The 22,160-nt window shown below is 46.3% G+C and overlaps 6 protein-coding genes across 6 annotated transcripts; 2 read left to right on the forward strand and 4 right to left on the reverse strand. All coding sequences in view use genetic code 12, as the record gives it.

Moving 5' to 3' along the window:
- Positions 1–1,009: 1,009 nt before the first annotated feature.
- On the forward strand, positions 1,010–5,788 carry MMS22 (Mms22p; the record flags this gene model as incomplete). The annotated part of the gene is made up of 1 exon (XM_025484849.1): positions 1,010–5,788. The coding sequence occupies one exon, from the start codon at positions 1,010–1,012 to the stop codon at positions 5,786–5,788; it is 4,779 nt and encodes a 1,592-aa protein (XP_025339780.1).
- A 52-nt stretch (positions 5,789–5,840) lies between these two features.
- SWC4 (Swc4p) lies at positions 5,841–7,511 on the reverse strand (the record flags this gene model as incomplete). The annotated part of the gene is made up of 1 exon (XM_025484850.1): positions 5,841–7,511. One exon carries the CDS (start codon positions 7,509–7,511, stop codon positions 5,841–5,843), a length of 1,671 nt encoding a protein of 556 aa, XP_025339781.1.
- A 135-nt stretch (positions 7,512–7,646) lies between these two features.
- On the reverse strand, positions 7,647–11,817 carry CXQ85_001132 (serine/threonine protein kinase regulatory subunit; the record flags this gene model as incomplete). Its single annotated transcript, XM_025484851.1, has 2 exons — positions 7,647–9,087; positions 9,485–11,817. 2 exons carry the CDS (start codon positions 11,815–11,817, stop codon positions 7,647–7,649), a joined length of 3,774 nt encoding a protein of 1,257 aa, XP_025339782.1.
- An 832-nt stretch (positions 11,818–12,649) lies between these two features.
- On the reverse strand, positions 12,650–16,810 carry SKI3 (SKI complex subunit tetratricopeptide repeat protein; the record flags this gene model as incomplete). The annotated part of the gene is made up of 1 exon (XM_025484852.1): positions 12,650–16,810. One exon carries the CDS (start codon positions 16,808–16,810, stop codon positions 12,650–12,652), a length of 4,161 nt encoding a protein of 1,386 aa, XP_025339783.1.
- Positions 16,811–17,848: 1,038 nt separating this feature from the next.
- On the forward strand, positions 17,849–19,648 carry CXQ85_001134 (DNA-directed RNA polymerase III subunit; the record flags this gene model as incomplete). The annotated part of the gene is made up of 1 exon (XM_025484853.1): positions 17,849–19,648. The coding sequence occupies one exon, from the start codon at positions 17,849–17,851 to the stop codon at positions 19,646–19,648; it is 1,800 nt and encodes a 599-aa protein (XP_025339784.1).
- A 100-nt stretch (positions 19,649–19,748) lies between these two features.
- AQY1 (Aqy1p) lies at positions 19,749–20,590 on the reverse strand (the record flags this gene model as incomplete). Its single annotated transcript, XM_025484854.1, has 2 exons — positions 19,749–20,049; positions 20,073–20,590. The coding sequence occupies 2 exons, from the start codon at positions 20,588–20,590 to the stop codon at positions 19,749–19,751; spliced, it is 819 nt and encodes a 272-aa protein (XP_025339785.1).
- Between the last annotated feature and the right edge of the window lie 1,570 nt (positions 20,591–22,160).

Raw genomic sequence — 22,160 nt, forward strand, 5'->3', positions numbered from 1 at the left:
GAACTTTGTCTAAGTGATATTCATTAATATTACATTTATTGACTGTTCTGGGGCATTTTCAACACTTCTTCTAAACCTAATCCAAGCGGTAATTACCTTCAATGAACCTTCTGTCTCGATAAAGGTTATGTAGAACGCCAACAAGTGTAGAAACCTTACTAGTCAAGTCACTAAACCAGGTACTGTGGAATAAATAGGGTCCAGTCATGGATTCCTAGAACCACCCAACAAGTAAAATCCTGCTTCCAGAAAATTTGTTTTTTAATGAATCAAGCCTAACAGTCCAGAAGTGTGGCCCACGTACGGCAAAACCAGACTTTCTAGCAGCCACTGTTTTAGCTATGAGTATTACATCTGTATCATAAGAAGATAGAAGAGTTGATGACAAAAAGCGATTTTCATAGAATCCATGGCATTACTTCCTTCACTTTGAAAGTATAACAAGAACAGAACAGACAGACACTTCCCCATAGCCCAATCTCAAGCATGCCCATACATTCCATCCATGGAAGGTGCTTCGCATATACCAACCACATCAACTCCCCCCCTCTCCACCCCCTCCTCAAAAAGAAATAAAAAACACCGTCAACTATAAATACGATGCAATTTCCCTTCTTCAAAAACCTCCCCTTTTTTTCATTTTCTTCCCATCCCATCCACCGTCTTCCACCTCCTCCACGTCTTCCTCACCTACAACCACTGGCTGCGAAAAATAAGGGTACCGCGTTTTGCAACCATCCACTGAACCACCACCATCCCATCAAAACCCACAAAAATTCAAAAAACCAGTAAGAAAACATCACCACGAAAAACAAAACCCCTTTCTTAATCAACCCACCAAATCACATCTCTTAAATCTACAACTACCGCCAAAAACCACCACCCTTTCGTTTCCCTGTCCTTCTCCTACCGCGAGCCAAAACACGCTTCCTGCATCACATCTTCTACCTTCTCTACTACTACTACTACTTCTACTTTAACCTCCACCATTCATTAACTAAACTAAGGCATGGATCCAGTCTCCGACTCAGATGGCGAGAATTCGCTTCCTTTGTTGTCGGTAGACGCCATCGACACGAGCCTGCTACGGCGGGTGTTTGGGTTCTTGTCCAGTGAGACCAAACAACGCTTGAGAGGAGAAGCTGGCGGGACGCCTTTTGAGGAGGTTTACGATTCGCTTTGCCAGTATCCTCCGTCGCTGCCTGAACGGATTGTGGTTCAGAGTTCGTCGCCTCAGAAGGAGCAGGAACAGGAACATCTGATCATGGAGCTTCCTGCGTTACCTACGGTTCATGAGCAGCATCAAGAGAGCTCTGCTGGCATACTAAACAGCCCTGGTGCTTATGGAGGGCAAAGATCGCTACGAAAAAGGACGTTTGCAAGTCGTCATCCGTATATTGCCGACCAGGCTGACTACTTGGGCATTTGCACTATAGACAGCATCAACGAGATGTTTTCCGACCATGATGACTTGGTTAGCGTGGCCAGGGTGCTCAACCAGCTATATCTCAAGAGAAAGAAACGGTACCCAGACGAAGAACGGTATAAGGCTCGGAATTTCTATGCTCACCTTGGTAAATCCAAAGCCATGGCTCTCGCAGGCGATCCAGATGCTGAAACCATGGATATTCAAGACGATCCTCTGTCTTCACAGCTTAATTACGTTCCTGAAAATAATTCAGACGACGAGGAACAAGACCTTATTCCTTACGAAGGTCTGGAACAGCATAGAGCTCCACCAAAGGTATACGACCTGGCGAGCAACACCGAGGAGGAGTATGAAAGTGGAGATGAAGACTACAGCATTCAAGAGACGTTTAAACGGCCATTGGAAGACGCAACTTCTAATTTGAAGGTCTACAGACTGAGAAAGAAAGCAAAGCGCCAGGAACAGCCCAGGAAGGGTCTTGCTGTACGCAAAATGGGTTCTTCTGCCTCGAAAAGGAACCTTGCACAAGAGTTCGAACAGTTTGTGGACCTTGGTGAAACAGCAGAGGAATACACTCCTAACTACCCTTCATACTTCCAGCCTCAGATCACATCGTTTCAGCTGGATTTATCTGAAATGATACGCTCTGAAAGTTCATCTGACTATAATAGCGACTCTGATACCGACCTTTTCTCAGATTCTGGCATCGCTGATACAACCAAAAGCTCAGATGTCATTGAACCACCACAAACCTATCTCGATGATTACGCTCTAGATGGAGCTGCCGAAGAGGCCGACCATATTAATCACTTATTTGCATCTGGTAAAAGGGCCAAGTCCCGGAAGACCAAACCTACACAATCACGGCATAATATTCAAGCACCTCGACAACGTAAAGCCACTAACGCTGGTAGCCTGTCACATCCTCGTCAACGAAAGTCAGCATCAACTGGAATTACAAGACCTCGTACTGCTCGTCCACGAGGCTCGAGCTATGGAAGGCTCAACACGAGAAAACTTTCCAAGCCTCTTACACAGACCAACCGAACTAATTCGCTGAGGCCATCAAAGCAATATTCTAAGCAAGGCGAGCTGGCAACTAGAAAGAATCAAAAGCAAAGCGTCTTAAGCGTGGATGTCGATTCAGAATCAGACAAGGAAAACAATAAAGAGAACGGCAAAACGAAGCCAAAACAGAAGCAGAGTACTTTCAGGAACAAGAACTTCTTGGCTACCACAACATTTCAAGTGGAAAGCTCTACAAGATTTGTCAAAGAACATCCTGCTGGCTTTGCAATTTCACCAGCATTCTTCAATCCTTCGAAAGCTAGCCTTTTCTCAGATAACCTTTCTGCATCATCGACGTCAATCTTAGCCTATTCTGAAGTGAAACGTATCCATTCTATTGGTGATGGATTCATATTCTTTCCACACCAGGACACAGTATCGTTCATGTTACTTGGAAAAAGCTATGTGTTTGGACTTTTCCAGCAAGAGCTGTCTTCAAGCAACTTGCTTCGCCTTCTCTCGCACTTACGGAAACTCATGAGCCTGGTCAGAGTTCAACTTGAAAGAAGTATTCGCGATGAAATCAAAGAAGCCATACGGGGATTGATCAAATGGTTGTTGATTCTTCGCCAACCGATTCCAAAGCAATCGTGGCATATGTTGAACCTGATTCTTGATGATTTCACTAAGCTTCAGACGAAAGAAGTACGGAAGCATCAGACTTATTTCTACGCTCAAATGCTTCTCACTTACTACGTTGGTTACAAGCTAGAAGCTAGTATTCCAAATACGAGTCATGGGCATCTTTATTCTGAGCTTGAGAAGTTCTCCACAGATTTCTGGTCGATTTTGTTCCGAACATACGACTCAACAGATCTAGCTGCAACCTTCACCAGTGAAAGCCCCAATGAATTATCGGAATGTCTTTCCACGATGTACTTCATATTCAGCAACCATAAAGACATCTGGTGGCCTACGGTGGTTGAAGCTTTGCAGGATTTGAACCCGATCATGGATTCCAGCTTTGAAACAATGAACACCACATATGCATTAGCCTCAATGTGTCCCATGAATAGGTACAATTGGGCTCCATTCATTACTATACTCAACAGTTTCCAGTCCTCATCGAGCGCTGAAGACCACCATAATTTCATCGATGTTTGCGAGCTAGCACACAAGAATCTCAACTGGCCTTTAGATGAGAAATTGGTTCTTACGTTGTATTCGTCTTTTGCGAAAAGAAAGTTCACCAATTTTGATAACGAGACATCTGTGCCTACTTCCATAGGAGTGACAATGTCGAGACATGACATTCCTGATGATACAGTGTTTGAAAGGTTCTTGGGTTTTGTTCATTCCTACATTTCTGAATTAACTGAAAGGAAAGAAGTTAAGCGGTTGGTTACTAAACTCGTGGCATCAAGTCAGTACCATTATCAAAAGGGAAGAAAGTATCAGATCATGTTCATCAATAGGCTCAATTTGATCTTGCTTTTATTTCAGATCTCAGATGTTGAATTGAGAAGTCCGTTTTCAAGCCTTATCGACCAGATCATCAAGTTCAAGGATATGTTTATTTATTCGAGAGCTGTCGATGCTTTCAACACATTCGTTGAAGTTTCCGAAAGAAAAAATCTTGAAATACCCATAGCTGCGTTTCAGGCCATGTTACATTCCTTCTGCGCTTCATACGATAGACTCCAAGGAATGCCCTCACTTCTTGCAAAGTTAATCGATTGTGGTCTACGGGTAATTGACATATCGAAGACTCCCCAGTCTTTAAGGTTCTTTAAAGCTATTGATCTTGCTGCTATACCAGATCGCTTACGTGGCCGTGTCTTGGATCTGTTTCTTTCGTTTGCAGAGCTTTTAAGGGTTCATAAAGAGTATGCATTGGCATCATCCGATCTTATAGACTCACTTACGAAATCTGTGGTTTCTTTCTTAAGTACACAGATGAACAGGCTACCTGTTTTGGATGCCAGACAGGATGCTTTATTGGAAAATCTTATAGAGAAGGCCATTCAAATATGGATTCAGTTTGCTAATGCCAATGGATCCCAAAATTGGAACTTCATGATGTTACAAAAGTTCTCTTATCTCGGGAACAAGGCCCTGCGTGATCGATTTGCATTATATTTCTGTTGGGTTTACTTGAACCAAGGTGAAGTATCACATTCGGCGATCTTTGAAATGGATAAGCTTCTTTGCAGAGCTCTCATTTCAAGCAACTTGTCCAAATACAGTTCCTTGTTGTTCCAATCGTTGAATAAAGTACGTGGATCGCTCATGTCTTGTCGAAAGATTCCTGCTCAATCGCTGGTCCTGGCTCAGGCTCACAAGTTCCAGATTTTAACTAGCGTCATACAAAAAGTTTCAGTTACTAGTTCGATGGTTCCAAGCGAAAAGACGTTGATGATAGCAGATATGGTTAAGGAGCTCGAGATTGAGTTCAACACCAACTACGACAATCCCCACATCACAGAGTTTCTTAGGCGCATGATCAACGTTATGACTACGAGCTGTTTATCGCTTCTAGAGGACGTCGAGGAGTTCTGGAGTATTTCTGAAAAGCTTGGTTTCCCAAGTAAAAGAATGCAATCGTTGTGGGCCGAGGCTACAAATGAAGAGCGTATACTGTTGCTCAATATTGAGTTCGTGAATGCCCTTAAATTCGAGAAAGACTATGCTGAAACATTCAACAAATGGATCAATCCTAAGAACGCCCACATCCTCTTTGCATTACTAGAGATATACATGGTGGCCGCTTCCAGGCACGATCTCTACTGGGCTCATGTGTCTTTCATTATCAGATACATCGAGTTTCGACTCACACAGTGCACGATTGATGTCGTCGACAGGCAGTACGCTAAGCTCTTGAACGTCATTCGATGCATCCCAGCGGCAACCTTCGTGTCGGAAAATAGCACCTACGTTATGTATCAGATAGAGGCTCTTTCCAAAGCAACTGAAATCATGATAGCCGCTGGTTATATCTACGATGGGTACAGCGAACTTGATGACCACCTTTTCTTTCGTGTTGATATGATCCATCACGAAATGGCCGAGCCAAAAGCAGAACAAGCTTCCGAAGTTTTCACTGATATCCAACTCAATCAATTGAAAGGCAGCGATGCTGGTCCGTACCTACCACCGTTCGAGCATTCAGACGAGGAGTACTCCCAGGCGATAGAAGCTCTCCTGGTAGTGTTAAATGAAGCAAGACTACTAGTTCCGAAGAAGATGGGAACTGATCCAGATGATCCTCCTCTTGTTCCCGGCACGAATCCGGGCGACCAGCTCTTCCATGTCTTCAACACAGCTACAGAAGACGTTGACCTCACGTTTTAGCATTAATTAGCATTATACATAAAATACAGGGAGGTGCAAAGGGTGCACCTATTTATTGAAGACCGTGCTGGCTCTTGATGAGCTCGATCTCTGCTTCCATCTTATCCTTACCCTTCTTTACCTCTAGCAAAGCAACACTTGCTCTGATAAGCTCATCGTATTTGGCCATGGTTTTCCTCGTTGGCATGACAGGTTTCCATGTAGTGCCTCCAACAGTAGGAATATCAAGTTCCTGGAGCAACAGATTGATGGACTTGAACACAGACTGTCTTTGTTGCAAACCAGGCAACCTGTGGCCTGAGCGTAGCATTACACCAGGAGTGAGACGGTCATTGGCATGGTAATGAAGGCCATAAGCTTCTTCTTCTTTCGGCGTGAGTCTCTTTGCAAGAAGTTGTTGAATTGCACTTGGCTCGCCTTTGACGTGCTGGCCAGAGCTTTGCTGTTGCTTGAGAACTCCAGATAAGTATTGCTGAAGATGTGTTTGGAAAGCTTTGTCCTTTTTGAATGAAGAAGATGCTGCCATAGGGATAGCAGGAGGCACAGGGTCGTTGCTGGTAGTAGCACGCTGCTGCAACTGCTTCTTCTTTTGATGTTTGTCCATGATCATCAAGTTATTGTACAAGTTTGTGAGGCCCTGGGAGGACTGATATTGCAGAACCAGCTGGGATGCCTGGGGCAGATCAAGCAATGTGAGTAAGTTGGATCTTTCCATGAGCATTTTCTTTGCGGCAAGCTCGAAACGACGAGCTTCAATGACCAACGATTCTTCTTCAGCGATTTCAGCTGGGGTTCTTTTGAGAAGGTTTTCAAGGTACTGTTTCCTGTCGAGCTCAGCAGACTTGGAGAAAGCGTCCAAAGACTCCAAAAGATGCGGGTTACCAGTACCGTTATCTTTAAGGATGAGCGAGCTGATTCTATAAAATTGTTCCTTCAAGTCCTCTAGTTTTCTGTCCTTAGCAGGGAAACGGTCAAACACAACGGGCCATTTGAGTTCGAATGTCTTGCAGAGCTCAAATAGAAGCTTTGTTTCCTCGTATGTCCATTCTGGTTCCTCTGGTTCTTCTGGAACGTCATCAGACGTATCTTTAGATGCCTCTTCTGGGTCCTTAGACGTCTTCTCTTTACTACCAGCCTTAGGACCATTAGACTCTGAACTTTTCGGATCCTCATCCTCCTTTTTCACCTTTGCAGCCTCAGCTTCAGCTTCCTTCGCCTTTTTGGCCTCCTCTGCCTTCTTCTGCTCCTCCCGATGTCTAGCCTCTCTCTCTTCTCTCTCCTTCCTCTTCTGTTCCTTCTTTGCTGTAATCTCCTCCATAAACTTGTCATACTTTTCTTCATCCACAAACTCAGGAATATCTATACTGACAATGAACTTATCAAAGAAATATGGCTTCTCTTCTCTTCCCTGTTCGAGTAATTCACGGCTTCCCTTCTCCCAATGATGCAATGTAGGTCCCACCGTAGAGCCCTGTTTATTTGGAACAAATGGCATTTTCGTCCATGGAGACACTTTCATGAGCTTTCTATCTTTGATTTTTGATCCTGGACCCATCGCCATGTTCACAGGAGGAGTGTTTGGTCCCAAGAGGTTATATAGTTCTCTGGCCATGCCTCCTTTCTGGAGATGGGGCTGCTGTTCAGTTTTTTGCTTCTTTTTGGCGGGCTGGTTGGCGTCATCTCGCTGGATGTTGAGCACGTCCAAGATATCGTTTGCAGACATGATGGATGGCGGGTTGGATGGGGTTGGTACTGGTTGAAAAGTATGTATTGATACTTTGGTTGATGTAGGTGTTCTGTGCAGTACACACTGACTACTACTTGGGTTACTTGTTTGATGGATTGTAATAAATAAGTTCTAGTCGATATCGGCACCGGATTCGACCCAGTCGGTAGTGCCCATCTGTGTAAGTCTACTGAGCGCACGCGCAAAGGCAAACTTTTCTTCGTCGTTGACAAACATGGATGCTTTCTTCGCAATCAGCTTATCAAAACCGTGTCTCACCACCAACTCATCGTCCTCGAAGGTTTCCTCGGCGCCTTTCTTCTTTTGGCGTTGATAAAGTTCATAATTATCTTTCTGGAGGTCTTCGGGCTCGACGAATAGATCTTTGAACGGGGCTGCTCCTGTGGTAGCCAAACAGTCATGTGCATCGTAAACAGCATCTAAGAAGGTAATGAACCTTCTGACCTCGTCTCTGGCTTCTATACTCAAGTATGGAATATCTGTAACAATAAACGCCTTGTATGTGTTGGCCAACGTGAGGTAATCACCAGCACTGAGGTTGTGTCCACATAATTCTTCAAACGAAAACTGTGCAACGTAAGGGTGCGAGCTGACTGGCACAATAAGCTTTCTGCCCCAGACAGTAAGTTCATCATTGATTTTTGGCTCGTTGGTCTGGTCGTCTCTGTTGAAGTAATCAAACCACTGCTTGATGTGTTTGCGGCACGCGGTCTGGTTCAGCTTGCTATGGTACTTCACGCCTGGCTTTGGATAGTGATAAACAGAAGAAACCGGTCTTGGCACCTTTCTATAGTCTGTAGGGGAGTTCAAGTAAATCACACGAGTTTGCTTCTTGATAAGCTGAATGCATGGGATGAACGACACTCTCTGGATACCATTCATGTATAAGTCATCAGGAGCTCTATTGGACGTAGCAAACAAGATCACGCCGTACTCTGGACTCATAAGCAACGTCATAAGACGTCTAAGCAACATGGCGTCGGCCACATCAGTCACTTGGAACTCGTCAAAACATAAAACTGTGGCTGTTTGAGAGATCTCGCTGGCTAGCAAAGGAATGACATCAAGATCCATGTGCTTGTGTTCTATCTTAAGCTGGTGGGACCGTCTGTGTAAGTTTTGCATGAACTGATGGAAATGAAACCTCTTCTTGGCTAGGTGACTAGGCACAGACATGTAGAAGAGGTCCATAAGCATGGTCTTTCCACAGCCCACGTCACCCCATAAGTAAATGCCCTTGATTTCGTTCTCAGGGATATCTATCGTATTCACTTCTGCTTTCTTGGAACCCAAAAACGAGTCAAAGAACTTGGCGATACCTATCTTTGGCTTCAAGCTCTCCACGTCTGGATTCTCCACCTGCGGAGGCTCGTACGTCTCTAATTTTTGATGCAACACTGACAAACTCAGAATGATCTTCCGCTGGTACGGATCATCCTTAAGCCTGTTTTCCTTCACTCGTAGATCGTATAGTTCGATGGGCAGAAGAGCAGACTCTGAGGAAGAGGTCTCATTGCGAGAATAAGCAAGAAACCGTGAATTTCGTAAAACCCTGGTGGCACGTGTAAGTATCAGGGCCTGGAACCGGCCGGCCGTTAATAGCATTTCCTTGAAATGGTTTTATACTCTTTGGAAGATTCTGCCTTGGAAGGTTTGTTGGTGGGTCTGGTTAGGTATCAAGCGAGCCTCAGTGTGCCTGACTGTCTGCAGTACCGAACAAGCGCTGCTTAGCTGGGGCAGCAAATACTCAATTTGGTTGGCAGAAAAAAGGGCCCAATCCGGTGACACATAAACGAGACGAGACATTATCGAGAAGAGTGAGGGACTTGTGTGCAGGCGATTTGATTTTCTGGCTTGACGTTATTTTGCAACCATTGGGATTCAACATATACAAAGAAAGGGACGAGGAACGGGAAGAACACACAAACCAGCGTTGCACAAGTTTTTACTTTGTATCTGTCATCTCAAAGAGCAAGTCGTCGTTGTCGAAGCCTATTTCGTCGTGCGTTCGAGAACCAGTGGGATCAGACTCCACTCTCCTCATAAAGTAGTCGCTTGCATCCTCATCCTCATCGTCAAAGACATCCTCGTATTTGATTGGCCGCTTAGCTCTGTCGTACGTTGATGGCGTGGTGGATAAACCAATCACTTCTTCATTTGAAGGCCCGTGTACGACATGCGCCAATTGGCTCGTAGCTGTTGGAGATGTGGCCAATCTAGAGCTTCTGCCGTAGGCAGCAGAAAGCTGGGGGTTCATTTGCAGCGTCTGTCTTGACGTTCTTGGTCTCAGGCTGGATAAACTATGCTCCAGTGTGTTCAGCTCAAGCTTGGAAGTGATAGACGGTAAATGATTGTCGTACGAGCTTGGAGACACAGATGGAGAGGGCGAGGGCCGAGACTGGGACGACTTGCGGCTGCTAGGACGACTGGTGCCTCTCGAGTTGCCGCTATGGTATGAACCGCCTTGGTTATGCTGGAAAATCACGCTAGCATTCACGGAATCACTCAATTGCTGGTGCTGGCCCTTCAACAGCTGGAACTTGCTCAAGGCATCAATCAGTGAATTGCTGTCTGCATTCCCTGAGTTGGTCTTTGAGCCCTGGGTACTGCTCAATCTGAGATCAGACTTGCAATCAATCATACGGACAAATGTGCTGATATCATCATCAAGGTAGAGCCCGCTGAGAGGAGCACCCGATGATGTAGTCAGTTCAACACTAGCTCCGTATAACGATGCACCGGCTTCATTGGCAAGAGAGCTCCTAGCACTAGTATTACTGAACCTTCTGCTTTGTCTTGAACCAAATGAAGACGAGAACCTGGGAGTGCTGGACAACTCGTTAAGGTCATCATGCAAGTGAGATCCATGTGAGGACGAGATAGATCTAGGGAACACGCCTGGATTGGTCCCGTGGGATCCAGATATGGCAACCGTAGGAGTATTCGAAGATGAAGTAGAGCCTCTTGGGTTTCTCAACAACGCAGCAAGGGAGGCATTCGAACCAGACTTATTGCTCGTGATTGAAATCCTTCTTTCCATGGAAGAACCCGCTCCTGGAGCACCAGAGGCAAATGAAATATTACCTGTAGGCGGAGAATTGCTGATGGAGCCAACTTTGAATGGCTGGATGCTGGGTCTTTGAACGTTGGCGGGCTGGGCGTACAGCACCTGCTTGAGGCGGCTGCCAGACGACTTTGAGGTAGGGGACGTTTCATCATGATGGTCATCCTGGTGGTCAGGCTGATGTTCTGAAGTGCATGGCAGGATGGATTGCTTCGCTGTGTTTAATGCAAAATTCGTAGGCTCCTTGGACGATTTGGTCTCCTCCTGGGAAACCGACGCCGAGTGGGAGTCCAATGCAGAGTTGGATGTCGCTTCGGAAATATGGGACCGATCGAGCAGAGCAGCCAACTTCTCCTGGTCGGTATTCCAGAAATGGTTGGATAACATCTCCTCGTTATCTTGGACGGTAAACCTGTAGTGATTTCTGTAAGCCACAGATACTCTAAGAGACCCAGTGGTAGTCTTAACCGGCTCAAAAGATTTCTGGGTCATATGAGATTCCGTTAGAAGCATTTGATGTGGAATGATCGATTTCGACAAGCCGATACGGCCCTTGGAGCTGATAGGCTGTTTCCCATCAATAATCTTATTCATAAGCGTAAGACCCTTGCCTGATTGCAGACAAAGAATCTTCCGAAGCTTATACGCTGGAAGAAGCCTAGCGTAGCCGTAAATCACTCGAAGCAACACAATGGCTTGTTTGTATATGAGTGGAAGCTCGTCTGAACCAGCAGCAGAGCACACGGACCGGTCAAACTCAATCAACCACCGTTCCACAACAACCTCTTGTTTTTTAAGCCCACCTTTGGCAACCGTCCACGAGTTGCCCGTATCATCTTCCAACGCCACCGTTTCACGAGGATCTAGCTGGCGCAAGTCCAAGTACGTCTCTATAATCATCGGGTGGAGCTGGGAGATATCGGAAAACGACTTCCAGAGCTTCATCTCATCCTTGATCCAGTCGTCTCCAGGCGAAGCAATATTCAAATTAAACCACTTGTTCGTCTTGGAAGACCTACTATCGCCATCTGTCTCACCTCCAGAAACGCCATAGTCAAACACCGTAGGGTCCGCCACCGATCGCGTCTGGAGAATGATCTGGGACGTTTTCGTGAAGAAGTTCTGGATAACCTGGAGAAGCTTCGTGTTCTGCTGCTTTGGCTGGCCCACATGTTTGCCTGGCGCCGAGGAGGCCGCCGTTGATGCCTTATCTGTCATTGCGAATCAGCTTATCAGGGAAGACAGGGAACCCACAGTTAAAGGAAGGCAAAATGGTTATATTAAGGGAATTCTGTGGTCCAGAACGCTGGATGAGTCACAGGGAGGGTCTGGGAATTGTGGGTGGCAAAAAGATGTGGAATGGGTGTTTTGGGTAAGCAGACGAGTAAGTGTGGTTAAAAGAGGCACAGGCCCAGCAAGAGATGGTGTGGAGGAGGGGGAGTGAGGCGAGGAAGGGAGGGGCGAGGAAGGGACGAAGGGATCAAAGTGTGCCAATCACGTGTCGCCAAAGAAATAAAGATCCTTTGTTTTTTGCTTTTTTCTTCAACTGGTACTGCCAATTCGTGGTTCTGGCGGTGGAGCTTGACTCTTATTTTTGGCTTTCCACACTGCGTCTCCTGGTATAGTGTTGCAGGAAGACACTCTTTTTTTTTGGTAAAGTCTGGGGATTTCGCACTGTTGTTTTGGTTCCGTCCTGCACACAAGCCCCAGAATGTGTGTGTGTGTGTGTCACTTTTCCTTGCCCTCTCCCCTTGTCACTATTTAGGTATTTGTTATTCTTTGCGCATTCATTCAGAGTCACATATTTCGCAGCCAAACGGTGATCAACACTTTAGCCTGACCGGTAGATTCCAGCCAATCATGAGGAGGTAAATTCCGTAGACGGATTTTGTAGACGGATTTCGTAGACGGGTTGCCTGTTTTGGAAAGTCACGCAGAATGACACTTTCTTCCTGGGCTGGCCTGAAGCAAGGTCGAGTGACACCGTCATGTTTAAATATACCAGCACGAGATCTCGCTTGCCAACCGCCCCGCCTGAAAGAGTCACAAACTACTTAAGTGCCTGTCTGGCTCTTTCGTTATCCACACAAAGAAGCAATGCTCTTTGGATTTCTCTTCTGGACCCTTTCTCAACATAGGCATTGGATAAGTCGTAGGCTGGTCTTTTGGACGTAGGTAAAAGCGCCGTTTCCATCGCCATCGTACGACTCAAGTTCTTCCACACATTGAAGTCGCTGGGGAAAAGCATGGCAAACTTCTGCCACACCCCGGTTTTCCGTGCTTGCGTCAGTTCGACTTCTGCCAAAAGCTGGGGCACCATGCGGAACGAGTCGGCGATTAATTCCTCGAGTGACAAGCTCACAAGCTCTTCTTTGATAGGCTCGTAGTAGTCCTCGAGCTTGTCGACGACGGAAATGGCTCCGAGGGTAAGCACCACGAGAAGGGAGGACCCGTTTTCTTCAATGAACGCAAAGAGCTGGTCCAACGCTGCTTGCTTGGTTTCTGGAGTACCGTAGGCATTAAGCACCTGGGCAATTAACGTTACCATTCTCTGCGATTGACCGTGTGTTTCAAGAACAATCTTGAGCTCTTCCATTGCCTCGTCGAACTGACCATTGAAGAAGAACGATAAACCAATCACAATTCTGGAAGATAACTTGGCTTCCTTGATGTCTTGGGTCTCCTCTTCCTCTGCCAAAATATCCAATGTCACCTGGGCGTTATCAATGGCCTCTCCGTACTCGGCCAATCCCAAGTAGATTCTCGCCAACTGTGTCTTCGCCTTACCATACTCAACAAGAACCCTCTCACTCTCGGAGTTCTCATACTTTCTCTCCAAAATATCACATAGCCTCTTACCAGCTTCAATGGCTAATTTATACGTGTGACAACGCTCACTGAGAAGAAGCGCCAACTTCAAGCCGACCTCGTCGTTAGGGTGGAACTTAAGGAATGCTTGAACAGCAAAGTTGGCGATACTGAACTCCTGAGCTGCTTCAACATCTCTAGAATCGTTAGCAGATCCAATTCTAGCATTCACAATGGACATGGCATAACAAAGCTGGGCCAAAGGCAATCTTCCGTTGGAAATGATGTAGGCATGGGTAAAGAGTCTAGATGCCACCTGAGTTTCGTCACGGGCCTCAGCTGTCAAAGCATTACCTAACCATGACTGGGATTGCTCTGGCGCCACAGATGTAGCACGGTCAAATGCTTCTTGAGCGAGGTTAGAGTCTCCATAACGCAAATATAAGGCAGCCAAGTTGGTCCAGACTTGAGGGTCCTTGTTATCGAGAACAGATGCCTTGATGTAACAGTGCTGGGCAATCTCTGGGTTCTTCGAAACATAGGTGTTACCCAAACCCAACCAGAATTGAGCGTTGCTGCCTTCAAGCTTTATAGCTTCTTTAATAGCAAGCACAGCTTCATCACGGAACTTATCATCCCGTTCATCGGAACAGTTGAAGGCTTCCAAGTAAGCCACACCCAAGTTAAAGTGGGCAATAGAACGCTCATACTTATTGGCCTTACCAGGAAGCACAGCAAGGGCACTTTTGGCAACAAGAATGTTAAGCATACCAATGGCTTCAACGTACTTGACTTCCTTGAAGAGCGACTGGGCTGCCTCGAGAGACACAAGTCCATCGGTAGGAACATCAACATGCTTCAAAATACACACAACTGTGTCGATTGGGAACTTCTCAATGTCACATTGAACATTGAGTCTGACTTTAAGACAGCTGTTAAGAGACCTCCACAAATTCTGAGACGACTTGTTCACCACCACAGCCTTTGCAATCGCATCTAATGCAGTGTCAGAAGCATTCAAAGTTCTACCAGTGAAGCCTCCAAGCAAGAGCTGAGCACTGTAGCCAATAGATTGCTCGTAAACTGCGTTAAGCAAGCATTCCTCTTCAGGTCTAGCTTCAAGAGCTTCGTTCAAAATTTCAAGACCAATACTGTAGTCACCGATTTCACAAGTCGCAACACCCAACAAGTATTTAAGCATCCACGAATCTGGGTCCATTTTACTGGTACGCTTGAAAACCTTGATGGCTGCATCAATACGTCCACAGTTATAGTAGGCTTCTCCAAGACCGATCCAGCACTGTACATCCATTGCCTTCATACGAAGAGCTGTCTGGAACCACTCAATTGCTTTGGCATCATCTTGTCTATTAAGAGCAGAACAGCCAAGCACTCTATATGGCCATGACTTATCCAGATCTTCATAAAGCTGACTGAACAAGATACGACGACTCTTTTCGGATGTCACAACACGCTTACACAAGATATCGCTGACTTCCCACTCGTTCTTCTCAGCAAGCTCAGTGACAAGATACTTTGCAGCAGTGATTTCAGCAACATCAAGCTCGAAAGCCTTGTAGAAACACTTCTGAGCACGCTGCTTCTCGTTTAAGTGCTGGTGATATAACACACCAAGCAAAGTGTATGAAGGAGCATGGGTCTTTGAATCCTTCAAGGAGCTGATGGAAAGGTCATAAGCGGTCTGGACGTTGGTTTGGTCAGAGTCGTCTTCCCAAAGGTAACTCTTCGCAAGACGCCACTTGATGGAGGCTCTAGTCTCAGAGCTTTGAACGGAGAGGTCCTTTAACCCGTCGAGAGCTTGCTGGAGGTGTTTCCTACCTTCATCGTACTTCTTTTGTAATATAAGACACCATCCAAGTTCCTTAAGCGCAGTAGTATCATTTGGAAACTTGTTAAGAACAATAGTGAGAGCTTCATTTGCACTATCAAGCTCCATCTTCTCCAACAAAATAAGACCCTTTCCGACCATAGCTTGAGTGTTGTCTGGATCACCAGCAAGAATCTTATCGTAAAGATCCAAAGCTCTAGCAAAATTCTTTGGCGCTTCGTGGTATGTGTAAATGGTAGCAAGCAGGCACAAGATATCTCTCTTACAGTTAGCAAGGTCAATGCCGTATGTTCGTTGGAGTTCTGCAAGGTGACGAATAGCAGTAGTACACTTTTCGGAGCCGGCGTCGTATTCTTGAAGGGTAATAAAGTAACTGCAAGTAATACGATGAGCCATCATGGAATTGGTAGCCTTGGAGTATCCCTCAAGCATCATATCAAGAATCTCACCAGGGGAAATAGACCCTGTGGATCCGTTGTTATCATCTTGAAGATTCTCATCTTGAAGCTCTTCCAAGCCTTCTTGAGATTCAGATGGTCCAACCGCCTTTGAAACATCTTTGAGCCCCAACTCTTTCTGGACCTTTTCCTTATCAAAAGGACCGATATCGCTCATGACATATGCATACAAGAAGACACCCAAACCTTCAGTTCTAAACTTCTTGATGAACTGGATCACCTCAGCCTCATTAAGGTCAGACAACTTTTTAGGATCCTGGAGGTCGAAATACAATGTCCATGCGAAAATATCACTAGTACCCACAAGCACCATATCACTGGACAACTGTCTAACCTCAGCAACAAGCTCACTCTTTTCTGGAGCCACTCTAAGGAGATTATACTGGTACTTCAAAAGATCAGCCTCGTACGCCCTTCTAAGCTCGTCATCGTCACACACGTCAAGAAACCTTCTATAAAGATCCGAAAGGTCAGAGGCCAGACGTATGTTCCATTCTATAGCGTGTAATTGAGCCCTTTGCTGGACTGTAAGATTTCTAGGGTACTTCAATTTCTCCTTAGCAAGCACAGTTCTTGCCTGTTCATCCTGTTCGTTCTTAACCACCGTAATAAGCTTCTTGATGGTCTCCTCTGGTTTACCCACCGAGTCGCCCAACAACTCACGTAATGGTTCACCTGGAAGCACCGCACGAAGGTATTTCTCGTGTAATTCAGCATCCTCGTGGTATTTATTAGCATGCAAGTAGTTAAAGAGATCCTTTACAGCATCACCAGTGCTGACTTCTTGATCCACGAGTTTCTGGACATATTGTGTAAAGACATCAAAGAACTGGACGTAGTCGTTTTGCGATCTAACTATCTGGAAGTACCCTTTCCAGCCTAGAAGCTGCTCTGAATCGAGCTCGATAGCTTTCTGGAATGGCTTTTTCGCCTTGTCGAACTCACCTAGAAGCTGGTACGACTTACCCTTGAAGATATGGGCGTAGTAGTTGTTTTTGTCTTCCTGAAGAGCTTCGTCTGCGTAGTAGAGAGCATCTTCTGGGTCGTTTCTTTCAATGGCTGCCTTAGCCTGCTTGAGCAGCTGTTTAACAGACATGGTGTTGGTAGAAGGTTAATGGTGGATCTGGAGAAAAGGCAATATCGGCGTCTTGGTCACGTGAGTGGTTTTGGAAAAGTCCAGTTATTTAAGCCCAGGGGGTCTATCTGCTATATTAAAAAGAAATGTATGCTCTATGGCTTTATTGTATTACTTTGTAGCACTTTCGCTTGGTTTGGCCAGCTTTTGGTGTGAATTGGTGGACAGTTGGTGGGAATGGGTGGCTACAACTTTTCGCAGCCAAAGAATAGGCAAACTACGTGGAGGTTACTAAACTAGATGGTGACTCATTTGGGTCTAAAGTAGAAGGAGGGGGAGTAAAATGATCTCTTGAGGAAAATTTGACTTTCTTACTTCAATTTATGGTTTTTGTATTGGTACTCTCAGTGGGTGTTACTATAGGTCCTCATTCGCAGCTAGTAGTCTTAAGTACTGGTACCCACCTGAATAGATAAGAAGATGAATAACTAGGAATGATGGTGGCTTTAATTGATTCATTTGTAATACTTTTGGACGGATTGCTCTTTGTTCAGGTATTTCTGTTGACTTTTTAACTACCTGGTCTTGCTTTTATGAATGATAGTTGAGCTCCTCCACTCCCTCCTACCAAAGCCACCATTGAACACACAAGGTCACCATAATCAGACCTAAACATCTAAACACTCGGTTTCAAGCACTGACCAGCTCAAACTCCTCCCTCTACCCTGATTCCTGTTAATCCCAACTGTTATGCTTTTTGCAACTGCGGTCATGTGCCCTGCACGTGTACTCCCAGGCACAGAGCATCGGCCCCTATATCCCCAATAACTGCCATTTAACCAAAGAACAGGACAATCAAAAGTCCTTTTATCATTACTCTCAATCCTACTAGCCTCAAATCAACTTCTCCCACCCACTACCCCTTGTAATTAACCGGACATTACGTATTCGCACACGTGACCCGACTCATCTCGGTATCAAAGATTTCCACTTACATACATAAACCATCCGCCAGACCTACATCCCAAACACCTACTTCCCAGGAGCGGCTCATATACTATGGCTCCTATTTCGCTTTCGGAGTCTGCCAAAACCCAGTCGCCGTCGTCGTACCTCTACACAACCGTGGCCAGCTCCCATTTGGGAGAGACATCGGCCATCGTGATCTCATCGTTGATCTCGTACGGCAGAAGCACCGCCAGAATATTGGCTACAAACACTGGGCTTACGTTGAAGCAGGTCAGAACTGTGTTGGTTTCGTTGGTTCAGCTTAATTGTGTGTTTTTCTGGACCGAGGGCAAGGAGGTGTACTATACTTTTGATGATAGAGGAATCCAGAAGTTGTTGTATGCTGGAGACATTGTGACACATATCAGGACGGTTTACGGTGACGAGTCTGCCCAGATTATCCAGAATGTGCTTGAAAACGGCAGCATCAATGTTAAGGAGTACTTATCTTCGTTTTCTGAAGAGATCAAGTATGAGACTACTGCCAAGTTGCTTAAATTATACAATGATGGCTGGTTGCACAGGCTACAGCCTTATAACTACTACCCTCTAGAAGATGTGTGGAACATGCTTTTCCAGGAGACATTGAAGGCTACACCTCGTTCGGCTACCACCAGTGAAATCAAGAGAGTGGCTGAAGCCAAGGCCAAGACCAAGATCAAGTTGAATGACTACCTCTCCAGGGGCACTGATCCTAAGGATGTGTTTACGGTTGAAGCTGGAATGCAGAAATTTGGTCCCCTGGTCACCGTTACTCTTAATCTTCAGAGGTACGAAAAGTACTTACGTACTAAGGCTTTGACAGATTTGGCCAACTCCAGGTTTGGTCTTCTCACCAGCAAAGTCTACGAGGCGTGCTGCTCTTTGGTCGAGCAGAACTCGCCCGATTTGCATCACACCTATCTTCAGATTTCTGGGTTAATTAATGATCCAGAGGAAGAAAGGGCGTACCTTAGCAGCATAGAAAACGGACTCATCGATTCCAAGAGAACTGTTTTCAACCTTCGTGATGTGCCGAGGGCTCTTTCAGAAAACATCGACTTGCGTAATTCCATCTTGACACAGAACTTCCTCAAACCAGCTAAAAGGGTCCACATCAACGGCTCGGCATCTGAATCCACAACAAAGAAAATTAAGCTTGAAGACGGATCTGCACAGGTTGTTTCGGTAGACAATGACGACGAAGAAGAAGACGAGGGGGACTACGAAGCAGACAATTCCAGCGCCAAATCGCTTTCTCTCATTGCCGAACATGCCAGGCTACTAACGTCGTCTGCCACTCCATTCTTATTGGAAGTGTCGCCTGGTTCCTACACCATCCCATACATGCTGCTCCACAAGCATGTCAAACAGCATCATCTCAGCACGCTTGTGAAAACAACGTTGGGCCCCAATGCCTTGAGAGTTCTCCGATGCATCATGCTGATGAAGTTGGTGGACGAAAAAGCGATCCTGAACTCTGTGCTACTCAAAGAGAAAACGGTGAAAAATGAGCTCTACAAACTCACAACAATGAACCTCCTAGAGATCCAGGAAGTGCCCCGCTCTGCCGATCGTGCTGCGCTGAAGACGTTTTATTTATTCCGTCACAAGGCAGTACTGGCGTATCGGTCCATCAGCGATGCGTTGGTTTATGACATGGCTGAGATCTTGACTAATGTAGCACAGGTTAAACTGGATAACAAGATCTTGCTTGAAAAATGCGATAGAGAAGACGTCAAGGGCCATGAAGAAGAGCTTTTGCTTGAAAGTGAATTAAAGATGCTTCGTTCGCTTCAACAAAGAGAGTTGAGTAACGTTGGACGACTCAACCGAGTCATGTGGCTCTACATTGTGTTTGGGGTGCTCTAAATATTGAAATTATTAAAAGTGGTCCTTAGCACCACAAGGACACAGACAACATAAAAATTTTTATCCACAGAAAATGCAATTAAGAGTGTAGCACCAAAGCTCAAGCATCAGAGTCCTGGCCAGGGTTACAGTTCTCGTACTCCAAGATCTTAAACACCTTCCAGATGGCAAATGCAATGACAGAGCCCAACGCTGGACCGACCCAGTAGATCCAGTGGTAGTCTGGGAAAGAAGCGGCAGCAATGCAAGGACCAAAGGAACGGGCAGGGTTCAAACCAGCACCAGTATAGTAAATGGCAATCAAGTGGCCCAAGAACAAAGCGATTCCAATGACAAATGGAGCCATAAAAGTGGCTCTAGCCTTCTCGACCGCCAAAACAAAACAGTCAAACACAAGAGGGCTGTAGCAAAAGCTTCAATAAACACACCTCTAGTTCTGGAAGCACCACCACCAAGACCATTAGCAAAAGCAATCTCGCCTGGAGTCATGGCAGAAGCAGCACCGGCAGCAGCCATACCAGCGATCATCTGAGCAGCCATCATAATGGCACCTCTCACTGGAGGCACGGCCTTAGCCAAAACCAATGTCAAGGTAACAGCAGGGTTCAAGTTACCACCGGAAACCCTAAAGAAAATAAACACACCAACCATGACACCAAAGCCAAAGCCAAAGGAAATCATAAGCAATTGGCCAGGCGAAGAGCCCTCGCCAGCAGGAGGAATAGCAGGCGACTGGTTGGCAATCTGGGCAATAACAAAAGCCGTCCAGAGAAAGATAAAAGTGCCAAAAAACTCACCCAAAAATGCTATGATATGGTTGGAAAACGAGTTACCAGCTGGCTTAGCAGCAAGCGTAGGGTGCTGAGCATCTGGGATATTTTCAGAGCCAGTCTCCACAATAGTTTCCGCCTTCAAGGCCTCGATATCAGAAGATGAAGTCATGGAGAGAATAGAGGATAGAGAATAGAGAACGGGGGAGGGCTGGGTATTTATACTTCCCTGGGGGTCTTAGTCTTGGGTGCCCTAGCCCTGGCTGCCAGGCAGCCAGAGCCAGGTCAAGGGAGGCGGGGGACCAAACGCAACGAAGAGTTCTGCGTGACGCGCCTGCAGCAGGCGTAACCAGAAAGTGGCTCAAAGTCAGAGAATGAGAGAAAACGGGGCGGTACGTGGTTACCTTTGGCAGCAGCAGCAGCCCTTTTGGCTGCTCTAGAAAGCTCCAGGCAAGTCAATTTTCAGCCTGTGTAAGTGAAGTGCGCTGTGCGTGAAGAAGGACCCTGCGGCTGAAAAAATACAAAGCCCAAGCCAGAAAAAGCCAGAAAAAAAGGCTGAATTTGGCACCCAGTAGAGGCCACCGTCCAAGCCCCAGCTGATCCGATTCCACCTTGCAACGAGTGGGAAAGGACGAAAAACAAACAGTTCTTTTCCTTGGTGGCTTTTTCTTGCTGTTTAAGTTTTGGTGCTTGAGTTGGGGCACTGCTGGGTGGACTATCTCCGAGCGGATTGGGCACTGGAGTGGCATCTGGGGCCTGGTTTTGTGGTTCTTTTTTCACTCATCTGCCGCTGCCGCTGGTGCCGCTGCTGCTCACTGGAGTTTATTGCGCTGCAGCAAGAAGCAGTATAATCGCAGACCACACAATGCCGCAGCCGCCGCAACCAACAAGAATTGAGAGACGAAGAGGAAGGAAGGGGAAGACAAGTAGGCACCAAGCCAACCAGTTGAAGCCTCCCAGAAGAAGCCTCCCAGAAGAAGCAATAGACAAACAAAATGACAGTCATGGAAAAGTACAAAAAGGATGTGGCTGGGCAATTGTAAACGGGGCCTGGTGGGCTTTCCTGGGCCCTCCTGGGTCTGGACTTGGGACGGTGTTTCTTTGCTGGACCCCAGCCTCGCAGATGCTTCCCTTTTGGCATAGGCTTTTCGCTTTTGTCTGCGGTGCGGTGGGCTGCGCTGGGGACTCTGCGTGCGGCCTGGACCCGCTTCGGTGGCTGCTTCTGCGGGCCGTGGGTTGGAAATACGAGCCAGGGAGGGAGGGAGCCCCAGGGAGGGAGAGTAGAGACGGCTGGTCAGGCAACCCACCTGCCAAGGAGCAGAACCAAAACCAGGGACCAGAACCAGGGACCAGTGACAAAAGTGACTTTACAGTTACATGTTGAATCTGTTTGTTGTCTTTGTCTGTCTTTGTCTGTCTTTGTCTGTCTTCTCTTGTCCTTCTGCCTCTTCTGCCTCTTCCTCTTCCTTGTCCTTGGTGGTTTAGCCCCCGGGGCGTCACGGCTCCACGGCGCCGCCGTACATGGAACGATGGACGTAAAGGAAGAAATAATGGCGGTATTTTTGGAACACCAGAAGGCAGGTGGGTTACGAGATGGAAGGGGCATATGCTTCTTGGGGGATTATTTTTTTACCTTCTACCGAGGAGAAGAAGCAGTGGAGAAGAAGCAGGGGACAAGGAACCTCAAGGGTATACTTTCCCAAAGGCAAAGGCAAAGGTAAAGTTTAAAGTTAATGCTACTT

Source organism: Candidozyma haemuli (genome assembly GCF_002926055.2).
Source record: "Candidozyma haemuli strain B11899 chromosome Unknown B_2014730914, whole genome shotgun sequence".
Classification (NCBI taxonomy): Eukaryota; Fungi; Ascomycota; class Pichiomycetes; order Serinales; family Metschnikowiaceae; genus Candidozyma; species Candidozyma haemuli.